At 37.9% G+C, this 12,890-nt stretch overlaps 1 protein-coding gene across 2 annotated transcripts; it reads right to left on the minus strand.

Annotated features, from left to right (window-relative positions):
- Positions 1-1,001: 1,001 nt before the first annotated feature.
- Positions 1,002-6,810, minus strand: LOC108172537 (putative disease resistance protein RGA3). Of its 2 annotated transcripts, none has more exons than XM_070820860.1 (5): positions 5,594-6,810; positions 1,998-4,734; positions 1,719-1,911; positions 1,456-1,534; positions 1,002-1,359 (listed from the first exon to the last, which is right to left on the minus strand). In XM_070820860.1, exons 1-3 carry the CDS (start codon positions 6,743-6,745, stop codon positions 1,904-1,906), a joined length of 3,897 nt encoding a protein of 1,298 aa, XP_070676961.1. In that variant the 5' UTR covers positions 6,746-6,810; the 3' UTR covers positions 1,002-1,359; positions 1,456-1,534; positions 1,719-1,903. The 2 variants fall into 2 exon arrangements, with proteins under 2 accessions (XP_070676961.1, XP_070676962.1); XM_070820861.1 differs by having other exon boundaries at positions 1,002-1,363.
- Positions 6,811-12,890: the final 6,080 nt, after the last annotated feature.

Raw genomic sequence — 12,890 nt, forward strand, 5'->3', positions numbered from 1 at the left:
ACTCAGCATGGAGAAAAGAATGAGAGATGACATTGAGGGGGAGTGTTAAGAATCAATGTCAAGCCCAAAACCATAAGTAATCCACAACCCAATCTAAAGTCCAAGTCCATATCTAGTTTGATGATGTAAGTGCTTACAATTGCAAAGTTAGGCAAAGTTAGGTTGTGTGTGAAAACAAATAATTAGGTGCAATTAATGTGTTTTGTGTGGTAGTAAATAATCTTAGTTTAATTAAGTAGCTTTCATTTGGTTTGCTATAAATACCCAAGTCCCCAAGCCTTGTAAATCATCCAAAGGAAAAACAAAGCTAAGTGCTAAATAAGAAAAGTTTTGCTAATTAGTGTTTTTTGTGAGCTTTCTTTAAGAGTGTGCTTTATTTTCTTCTTCTTGGAATAATTAGAGTTATCTTGTATACTCTTTTTGTTCAACAAACGAAAGTTCAAAACATGAGCCAAAACCAATAACTTGACTCCTTCAAAACATGAGCAAATTGGTATCGATGTTTGTAGATCCCATAACAGAACTCTTCTTTTAAGAAAAAACACGACTGCTCATGTGCACACGCACATGAGCAGAAATAAAGAGTTAACATTAGACGATAGCCTTTCGAGAAGTATTATGGTACTTACTGCTGCAAGATTAAGGTCAAGCTCTTCCATAATTCCAGATTCAGCAGCTGCGTCTGCAAAGCATTTATAAAGTATACATGTTCAGATACCGCAGTTGGTTCAACTTTCAATTCTAATACTTCAACAAAAAGTCTGTGATACTATTTTATTTCCTAATTTTCTATTATTCTATTAATGATTATTCATGGTGTGATGGCAAGTGCCTTCGCCCATGAGCGGTAGGTCTCGGGTTCGAGACTTGGGAGCAGCCTCTCCATAAATGGGGGTAAGGCTAGCCGACATTCACCTCTCCCAGACCCTGCTTAAAGCGGGAGCCTTGTGCAGTGGGTACGAAAGGATAAAGAACATGATACATAAGTCAAACAGAATGTATTTTCCTCAGAATCTTGTTCAATTTCCACAAAAATGATACAAAACTCAAACATGATGTTTCTTCTTTAATTTGTTTCTCGATCAAATTATTTTCTCGTTTCATTCATCATTCTTTGAATCTTCGTACTTGTACATTTTTCTTCTCTTTTGCTTGTACCTCCTCATAAACTTGTATAATTTCCACACAAAAAAAAGGCACCTATTTGTTATCAAAACATAAGCACTTTTACGCGAAACTTTTAACGGAAATCTTATGCGAATTGTATGCAATTGAAATCCTCACAAAAATTACCACACAAGAAAGAATCCCCATTCCACATCTGACCAACATTCTTCCAAGTTCTGCCCACCAAGCAACCTTTCTAGAAATAAAGTTCAAAACATGAGCCGAAACCAATAATTTGACTCCTTCGAATATAAAGAACAAGTAATTAAAGAGAAAAGGATGAAAAACCTTAGAAAAAGCTATGGCAAGACATCCCAAAATGCAGAATATCTCGGATAACGCCATTGCCTGCTTCACCAAAAGAAACCTGAATTGAGCAAAAATTGAAGTGATTAGAACTTGGTTTGGAGTGACATGTTATCTCTTGAAATGAGCTAACCTAGTATAACATTTGAACTACTACGTACATATACGGAAAGCAGTAGGCAGAGGCTTTGAAAACGTAGTTTAATCTGACCAGAGAGAGGGGAGTGGTGATTTGAAACGCTTACCTTGTGTTTCAATTTTGAACAACTTCCGGACTACCCAACAAGGCACTTCTCTTGAAAGATGAAAAGCATGAATATATATACCCAACTGCGCTAGTTCATTGAGGCCTCTCCGCATGAATCAAATCATCACTTTAAGATCCCGACTCGGTCGAAACATCATTTAACAATGCCGGAGAATCTTCACGTCAGTGAACTAATCAAAAGAATATGTGTGGTGAGTATAGAAGAATAGAAAAGCGAGAGAAGGGAGATGAACAAACAATGAATATTTTGACTTACATCGTTTATGTGGGATGCGGGAAATCTTAGGCCATTCACGGCCGCTCTCCTCAGCGCATGCTTCCTTTAGATGGGGACATGCATCAATCTCTAGCACATGTAGCTTGGTGATCCGTTGCATAGCTTCCACTGTAGGAAAATACATGAGATTCTTGCACCTCTTAATACGCAGTTGGGTAAGAGATGTAAGGTCACCCAACCACTCCGGCAAAGACTCCACTCTGCCGAATGATCTTATCTCCAAAGACGTTAAAGTAGTGAAGTGTTGAATTTGATCAGGTAGAGACTTGAGCTTACGCCACCCTGAGATCGTTAAGCTTTGGATTTGTGACGATGGAACCTCAAAATCAGGAAAAGAGTCCAGCTTCCAGAACTTACCGATTGTCATCTCTTTCAAACCATGCAGAGAATGGAGGCCCCTCGGCAAATATTGTAATTTCAAACACTCGTATATTACCAAACATGAAAGAGACTGCAAGCTAGATACATCTTGATCTGCCATAGATTTTATTTTGTCGCAAAACTTGACCAAAAAATGGCTAAGAGATATGCATGATGATAGTTCACTAGGCAGACTTGTTATTGCATCACATTTTTCAATCTCCAAATAACGCAGGGATGTGAGGTTGTCTAAACTTGGAATAGCCCGTAGATTAGGGCAACCAGATATAACCAGGTGCTCAAGAGAGACGGGGTACTGTCGCCCTAAACGCTTCAGACTTTGACATTTGGAGATAAAGAATGAGCGAAGAGAAGTACAAGATTGTAGCCCACTCAGTATACTTGTGAATCCATTGCATTCTTCAATTCTCAGTTCACAGAGGGATGTGCAGCCGTATAAGGACAACTCCTCCAGTCCACTCTGAAGATTTGTTGACTCAAGAGAACATCTTTCAATAGCCAATTTGCGGAGGGTGGTCAGACTGTGTATTGAAATGCATCTTAGCTTTGGACAATCAACTATGCTCAACTCCTGCAGAGATGAATGGTATTCAACCAGGGACGGTGACCGTGAAATTGGAATGGATGTTAGATTAGGGCAACCCCTTATTAGCAACTTCTGGTTCTTTTCCAATATCCCTACTGGCAGAGAAGTAAGCTCCTGGAGATATTCTAATCTAAGGGAAGTGAGAGCGGTTAGTTGACTGCTTATATTTTCTATTGCCATGAAGTTGTCAACGTTATACACATCCAACTTTTGGAGAGATGGAAAGTGTCCTGGAGCAGTTCGCAGTTCCATGCAAGACACGAGAGTCAACTTCTCAAGGCAGGGAAACACTACTAGCTCCACTTTCTCATTTGTTGGCATCGCAACAACTGCTTCATTCCATTCAACTAGAACCGGACAATCAATCATTTGCAAGGTTTTCAATGCTGGAAACAAAATCACCCTCCTCACTGTCTCATTCCTTGTCGTCGTTGTAGCTCCACTACTAACAAAGTTATAACCATAAAACTCGGCTCCCACACATTTAAGCTTATGCATACTGTGGAACACAACATGTCTAAGATGTGGCAAATGACCGAGTGTTGGGACTTGTTCACATTCTCTGCAATCATATAACAAAACCTCTTGCAAATTTTGGGGCAACAGACCACTTATCATCCATGACGCAAATTTTGTACCCATGAAGTTCTCAATCCTTAAGATTTCTAACTTGGGGTGCAGTTGGAGACCTTCCAGTACATCATCGTCGTGTTCATTTCTTCCCCTGCCACAATTCCCCCATTCAAATGTCAACCCTCGTATGTATGCTTTCCCCACTAAATTTGATTTTTTTGCTTCCTCTTTGTCCCTCACATATTCCAAACATCTAAGTGTTAGATTTCCTTTCAATTGGTTTAAGCCACCTAGCTCATCAATTCCACGAGTTCTAGCCCTATCCAGAGTAAAGGAAGGTAGTCTCTGCAGTAGAGTGAAGCTTCTAATCCCAAATGGAATAACTTCCATATATTTATCGAAATAAACATGTCTCAAGTTTATCAAATTTTCTAGCTCCCTTGGAAATATTCGAAGTTGTTTTGTATCATACATTCTCAACGTCTGTAGGTTATAGAGCTTCCCAACAGACCTAGGAAGTGCTCGGAAATGTGTATTGGAAATGTCTAGATATCTCAGGTGTCTTAGCTCTCCAATTGAACTGGGCAACTCCAAAGCATAAGTTTTGGACAATTTTAACACACGTAAACCCTTAAATCTTGACAAGATGTTACCGGGGATTCCACTGTGTGAAAATAGAGAGGACACTTTCTCAGCATTTTTTTCTAAACTTTTTGGTATTAGAGACGATATCTCTGTCTTGCTTTGAATTTTAAGTTTATCTTCCCCATCATATTTTGACACTAGTTCTGCGAGATCATGCACAAGATCATGCATCTTGCATCTGATAATAAAGCCATCGCCATCCTTTATAACATCTTGGAAAAATGAGTTTTCCAACAGACTATCAAAATATTCATTACCAATATCCTCCATCTCTAGATTAGCATGAGAGTGGAGCAATCCTTGAGCCATCCAGAGTTGAACTAAATCATCTCTTTCAATTTCAAAATCTTTTTCCAACATTGAGCAACACGCAAAACATTGTTTCAAATATAGTGATTTCAAACTGTCAAAACTCAACTTCAAAATTGACATGATTCTATCCTCTCCTTCAGGTAATTCCCATATTTTACTTTCTTGAATTACTAACCATTCATTTGCACTATTTCTAGATCGCATCATGCTTCCCAAAACCTGTTGGTGCATAAGTTAAAATTTCTATATACATTTTAAAAAACATATATTTCACCCATGTAACAAGTTGAAGTGTTAACATATACAACAGTAAAGAAATCAATAGTTTAATCGAAGTTTGACCATATATCAATGCTGACCTTATTTTCCACTCCATTTATGTAATAGAACTTTTATCTAACATACTTGTCGCTAGTAACAATGCAGTAGAAGAATAATAGTATATTTTGGAGGGAGCGTTTGGATTCATTTTTCTTTAAGAAAAAACGTATTAAAAGCAATAAACAATGGGAGCAAATTGTTTCAATAAGTTGCAATCTAGAGCTAGTACTCTGCACTATGTGTATATTAACATCCACCAATTCCCAAATTCAAATTTCATGTAAATAAGTGTCATTTGTAAAATTTATGAGCAAGAATTTAAAAATAAAAAACACAAAAAAACTCAATCACAAGTGGCCGCCACCACTTTAAAAATAAAAAGTACCAAAAACTCAATCCCGAGTGGCCGCCACCACCCCCACCCACCCACCACCACATGTCATTGTGGCCCTTGTTAGCACAGTTGCCACCACCCAGCATCCTCACTGCCATTGCTACCACCACTACTAACACATTTCATAACTACTATCTTTTATTTATATATTAATCTCTATATACACACATTAAATTTCGTATTTCAAATTTCATTGTACTTTTAGGTTAACCAAACAAGAAAGTTCACAAATTTTAAAAAATAAAATTATGTCATTTCTATCTCATTCATTTTGGAATTTCCTAATAAGCTTAAATTTTCTCATCCAAATACAGTGTTACTATAACAAATAAAAAGTAAAAGATATAATATATTAGTGCATACCTTTGCCACCAATGGTACACCAGCACACTTTTCAGCAATCGCCCTTCCAATTCTCTCATGAATTGAAGCTGCTAAAGGAGCACATCCGTATGGAAAAGCTTCACCTTTTAATATGGACCAACAATCCTCTACTGATAAATTCACCAAGTCACACCTCGGAAGTGTTTCTGTGATTGATGCAACTTTGACACTGCGAGTAGTAACAATCATGACACTTCCATGAGCAGAATTGAGTTTTGACAAACAACTCATCAAATTGCTCCATAACATATCATCTTCATTCCACACATCATCTAGTACGAGAATATATCTCTTCCCCATCAACTCTTTTTGGAGGTTTTGAAGCAATGCCTCCTGACTTGTTAGTCCAGTATTTGTTGAGTTAAGTAATTCCAAAATCCGTCTCAAAATTGAATTAACGTCGAAAGTGGTAGATACACACACCCAAATTTTGGTTTCAAAATGTTTGTCAATGTAACGGTTGTCATTGTATATTGATTTAGCCAAAGTTGTCTTTCCGAGCCCTGCCATTCCCACAATCACCATAACCGAAAGGTATTTTTCCTGATTGTTGGAGTCAATCAAGGTTGCGATTATACCAGACACAATCTCCTCCCTACCGAAGATCTTTTCATCATGATCAAAGCTTGAGACGGTTTCCCTGTTCCCCATGCCTTGTGGGGATAATGTAGAATCTATTCTTCTTGCAACTAAGCCAATGAAAGATGCCTCGCTCTTGAGATCCGCTAGAGTTGCATTGATGTTCTTTATTTTGTGTGCCATTTGTTGACGAAATAAGATAGGGTTTGAGCGTGAAAGGAAGTTGAGTACCTTTTTCTTGACTTGGTTTTGCAATTCTGCTTTGCTCCGGACATCTTCGTAATTGATTTCGTCGAAGACATTGTCAGCGTCACGAGCCACCTCTTCAAGTTTCTTCAACCAGTCTCTGACTGCCATGCCCCGATCCTGCTGTGGTTGGTTTGTGACATCGCCTAAGAACTCTTGAATCGCACGTATTGATTGACGAAACTTTGCTAGTTCTTTTCTGAATCCCCGGAAAAGACTGAATTCTTGAGCAGCAAGTAAAGCTAACTTGTTCAGTATTCCCTCCACAGGAAAAGTATGAACTTCGAACGCCTTAACAGCCTCCATACTTAGCGCGAAAAGGTATGAATGCAGAGATAGCTAAGGAAACAAGAAGAAATAGGATTGAAGAATTCGTCCTACTGCAGATTTGTAGATAAAAAATATGGTTTCATAACCAATTGGCAATTTGGTATTTAATTATAAGGAGTCCACCTACCCATCAAATTATTTCAAGCTCAACGCAAATTTTAAATTAGCAGTGGATTATAATTATTGGTAGCTTCTTCCATCAGTGCTGGCGAAATATGTATTCTCTATTCACATTAGTTGGAAACTTATGTTTTTAATAATTGAAGGAATCTGTACTGAGCGAGTAGTAGGTTTAAGAAAGTACCACTAAGCTTTCAAATCTAACAACTCCCATTGACCTTTCGATCTGCTCAATAATATTCATTAAACAAATTTCACAATACATAAAAAACGTGTATATGATGAACCCCTATTACTGAACTTCCATTTGCGTTTAACAATGCCAATTTGCAATTTTTTTTTGTTGAAAAAACTAATAAAAAGGACTTTAAAGATTTACATTTTAATAAAAATTTATCTACTTACTTTATTTAATGATAAGGATAAAAGAATAAAAAAACATAAAAAAACACCACATGCGCTAAGCGCGCGTAACCCCCACCCCCCCCCTCCTTCCCCCTTTCCACTCTTTTTTCTCCCCGTCGTTAGCAATCACTGAGAGATTTTTTTTTATTTTTTATTTTGCTTAGAATAAGAGAAAGACTTCAAATTTAATTACATTTCCCAATTTATTTTTGTGGTGTTGTTTCCTAATAATAGTCAAGATGACAAGGGATTTTTCAATGTGCTAGAACATGGGATGGTACACCACGTATCTCTATACAAGTGGTGAGATTCTTGTGTTAAAAAATTAATAACATAAAAAATAAAATATCTTACCACTTACATAATAACACGTGGTGTACCACTTGTATTACGAGCATAAGGAAAAATTTCTCCAAGATGACACCCAAGCTAAAGAAATTGGATGGAGAGCTACATTTAATTATTGTAGGTATGTAAAAAGTGTGAGGGACTTTTAATTGAGTAATTGAAAATAGCTTTTTAAATATAATTACTGAGGACATAATCTTCTCAAGGTTTCATAAATAGTGTAGTACGTTAAGTTTCATAAACAATGTAGTAAGTTTCATAAACAATGTAGTAAGTTTCATAAAAAGTTTAGCAAGTTTCATAAACAATGTAATAAGTTTCATAAACAGTTTAGTAAGTTTCATAAACAGTTTAGTAAGTTTCATAAATAGTGTAGTACCGTTAAGTTTTATAAACAATGTAAAAAGTTTCATAAATAGTACGTATGAGGACGCGTTGGTCTAGTACGTTAGTTTTTTGTTTAAATATTAAAATTATGTATTTTGTTGTAAACATTCCTAGTTTAAGTATGATTGTGTAAATCCTAGATAAGATTTGATTCTAGTTATCCTTTCCTATTACAACTTGTATTACTTGGAGGAGAAGGAATATCTTCTCTCCCTTTACTACTATAAATAAAGGCACAATGTAGGAGGGATAACAACACACACATTCCCCTACAATTCTACAAACACACATCTCTCTCCTCTCTCTCTCTGTCGCCGGCCCTAGTCCCTCTGTCAGATAAAATAGACCACAACACGTTATCAGCACGCTCTTCACGCTGTGCTTAGAAGAATTTAAAGAGAATTTATTCGTCTACAATAAGGGGAGTATTACGTTTCAATTATTTTTCATTGATTAAATCTTGATTTTATTGAATTCATATATTGTTATTGATTCAATTTATTTTTCTTCTTATGTTGAACGTGATACAAGCTTGAAGATGAAAGCCGAAATTGAAGAAATAATTTTTCTGCATCAAACCAGTTCATCCATATCATCACAAAATCAGGTTCTTTCCAAACAACGGCTTTTAACTCGATATTTTGCAAGCCCTGATAGCATGAACATTCACCATGATGCATGACCCAACTTTACGTTTTACGTATTTTAGATTCTACATAAATTGTGTATGCTTCATAATCAAAATTGCTACAATTATGTGAATTTGATATTTGTCATGAATTGAATCCTACATATGTACATGCATTGAAACTATTATTTGCATATGCATCAACGTAAATATGTGATTCATTAAAATTATACATGCATATAATATAATTGAATACAAAAAAAAAAAAAAAAAATTCTGGGCTCGCCTGGCACGGCCAGAGAAAAAAAAAAAAAAAAAATTTTTAGGGCTGCACACAGCAGCCCATTCCCCTCTTCTCACCCCGTGGGCCTGTAATCCCACCCGAGGGTTCTTGGCCTATATTTTTAGGCCCCGAGATTTTATTATTTAATTTTTTTTAAAATAATATGGGTTTTTATATTTTCACCCACACTTTAATTTGGCCCCGAAGACCAAAAATAAATTAATTCACTTATCATTATACAATATTTCTGCATATATTCTTTGCATATTTGTTTGCATATATATTTGTGTTTGCCTGCAGGAATATATGAACCTGAAGTTCATAATTACTTTGAAACCCGAAGTTTCTTATGCACATGCCTTGTTTGAAAACCCGAAGTTTTCACTTAAATATATCACCCATGAAAACCCGAAGTTTTTCATGCAAAATTAAACCAATACATGTCTATTAAAACCTGTATGTTCTACTCCTATGTGAATGGATTGATTTTTCTCCATTACACTAACCACATCTTGTCCATCTATTTTGTGATAGGAACATGTCGAATTTGAACAAACTCGACTTCACCGCTTTGGAGGTTTCTGGAAGGAACTACCTCAAGTGGGTTCAAGATGTGAAGCTCCACCTCACTGCAAAGAACTTGCGTCCTGCTATTGAAGAAGCAACAGATAAACCTGTTGGCGAGGCTGAAAAAGCCACTGCTATGATCTTCATCCGAAGACATATCCATGACGCTCTACAAACTGAGTACCTTGCTGATGAGGATCCACGTGCATTATGGGTCGCTTTGGCTGATCGTTTCGATCACCAAAAGGACATATTCTTGCCTGAAGCAAGACACGACTGGCAGAACTTGCGCTTCCAAGACTTTAAGTCTGTGAATGAATATAATTCTGAAGTTTGTCGAATCCGATCACTTCTCAAGTTTTGCAATGAAACTTTGACTGAAGAGGATCTCCTGGAGAAGACCTACTCGACCTTCTCTGCTTCTAATATTGTCCTGCAGCAACAATATAGAGCTCAGAAGTTCACTAAGTTCTCGGATTTGATCTCTGTTTTACTTCTTGCTGAAAAGCAGAACCAGCTGTTGATGAAGAATCATCAAGCTCGACCTACTGGGGCTACTGCTGTGCCTGAAGCACATTATAGCACTAATCAGCACCCAAAACGCCAAAAGATGAGTGGTAAGGGCGGCCAGAAGCCATCCCACCAAGGTCAACAGAGCCAAGGCTCATCCAAGGGAGGAAACAAAGCCCAGAAGCGCCCAAACCTCGCTCCCAAGGCCCCGAACTTCAAGAATAAGGGCAAAGCACCTGCCACAATGAATGACGATATGTGCTATCGTTGTGGTTCCAAGGACCATTGGTCCCGTATTTGTCGTGCTCCCAAGAAGGTTGTGGATGCATATCATTCTCGTCGTACGAAGTTTGAATCAAACTTCCTGCAAGTGGACGAACCGGAGACTACAAAGATGGAAGTTTCTGATTTTCAGGAGGATACCACTCCTATGGAAGATTAGAATCTTAGACATAGACTTATTTTTCAGTTAAAATAAGACAATTGGGGCCGAATTCCACCTTGTGGCCGAACCCCACCTTGTTTTTTGGGTTGATTTTTGAACAATTTTCCTTTATGTTTTGGATTATTAGTTGGCGATTTATTTTGGATATTAAGTTTTTAATCCTTGAAAAAATGAAATTAGTTTGAATTGATACTTGTTTTTATAAACTTTTATGCATGTGACCGATTCAAATTATTTTTTCATTCTAGGTATGACTAGTGGGAAAGTTAGTTGTCTGGCAGATAGTGCAACCACGCATACTGTTTTGCGTGAACGCATCTATTTCACTAACTTCGTACCTAAGAATGCACCTCTGACAACCCTCTCAGGCTCATCCAACCTGATCGAAGGATACGGTAAGGCACGTATAATGTTGTCCAATGGTACAATTTTGACCATTGCTGAGGCACTCTATTCTCCACGTTCCGGAAGAACGTTACTAAGTTTCAAGGACATTAGAGATAACAATTACCACGCTGAAACCCACGTAGAAAACAGAGTTGAATTTCTGTGCGTAACTTCCTACGAATATGGCCAGAAGCGTATTCTAGAGAAGATGGAGCGTAACCCGAGTGGTCTGTATACTACGACCATACGCCCCATAGAATGCCACTATGTGGCCGGCCCTACCACAGGGACCGCGCACGAAATTACACTTTGGCATGATCGTTTGGGACATCCTGGACGAATAGCGATGCGCCGTATCCTCAAAACTTCACACGGGTATCCACTAACCCGAAGCTTAGGTTCGATCCATGAAATTGCATGTCAAACATGTTCTATGGGAAAGCTTATTACTAAGCCTTCTTATGACAAGATTCGTTCGAATCCTCCCATTTTTCTACAACGGATTCAGGGGGACATTTGTGGACCGATTCAACCTCCCTGCGGACCATTTAGATATTTTATGGTTTTGGTTGACGCTTCTACACGTTGGTCACACGTGTGCTTGTTGTCCACAAGGAACGCTACATTCTCCAAACTGTTGGCTTAGGTTATCAAGCTCAGGGCTCACCACCCTGATTATCCGATCAAATCTATTCGATTGGATAATGCTGGAGAATTCACATCTAAAACTTTTGATGACTATTGCATGTCGGTTGGGGTTGAAGTTGAACATCCTGTACCCCATGTTCACACCCAGAACGGCCTGGCAGAGGCTTTCATTAAGCGTTTACAAATGATTGCTCGATCGTTGGTCATACGTACCAAGCTCCCGATCGCTGCTTGGGGCCATGCAATATTGCACGCAGCAAAGTTGGTCCGCCTGAGGCTTGTTGCGACACAACCATTTAGTGCCCTTCAGTTGGTCACCGGATGCGAACCCGACATATCGCATCTGCGCGTTTTTGGTTGTGCGGTCTATGTGCCGATCTCGCCGCCCTTACGTACAAAAATGGGGCCTCAGCGAAGGATGGGAATCTATGTCGGATATGATTCTCCTTCGATTATTCGTTACTTAGAACCTTTGACAGGCGATCTGTTTACCGCTCGTTTCGCGGATTGTCACTTCTATGAGACAGTCTTCCCGTCGTTAGGGGGAGATAAGAACGTCAACGTTCCTAATGAACGACGCGAATTATCGTGGACGACTCCCACTTTGTCTCATTTAGATCCCCGCACCGCTCAGTCTGAAGCTGAAGTGCAGCGCATATTAGATCTCCAGAGCATAGCTCAGAGCATGCCAGATGCTTTCACCGATCTAGGACTTTAAAGATTTACATTTTAATAAAAATTTATCTACTTACTTTATTTAATGATAAGGATAAAAGAATAAAAAAACATAAAAAAACACCACATGCGCTAAGCGCGCGTAACCCCCACCCCCCCCCCCCTTCCCCCTTTCCACTCTTTTTTCTCCCCGTCGTTAGCAATCACTGAGAGATTTTTTTTTATTTTTTATTTTGCTTAGAATAAGATAAAGACTTCAAATTTAATTACATTTCCCAATTTATTTTTGTGGTGTTGTTTCCTAATAATAGTCAAGATGACAAGGGATTTTTCAATGTGCTAGAACATGGGATGGTACACCACGTATCTCTATACAAGTGGTGAGATTCTTGTGTTAAAAAATTAATAACATAAAAAATAAAATATCTTACCACTTACATAATAACACGTGGTGTACCACTTGTATTACGAGCATAAGGAAAAATTTCTCCAAGATGACACCCAAGCTAAAGAAATTGGATGGAGAGCTACATTTAATTATTGTAGGTATGTAAAAAGTGTGAGGGACTTTTAATTGAGTAATTGAAAATAGCTTTTTAAATATAATTACTGAGGACATAATCTTTTCAAGGTTTCATAAATAGTGTAGTACGTTAAGTTTCATAAACAATGTAGTAAGTTTCATAAACAATGTAGTAAGTTTCATAAAAAGTTTAGC

The sequence above is a fragment of the Malus domestica genome, chromosome 04 (genome assembly GCF_042453785.1).
Source record: "Malus domestica chromosome 04, GDT2T_hap1".
Taxonomy (NCBI): Eukaryota; Viridiplantae; Streptophyta; class Magnoliopsida; order Rosales; family Rosaceae; genus Malus; species Malus domestica.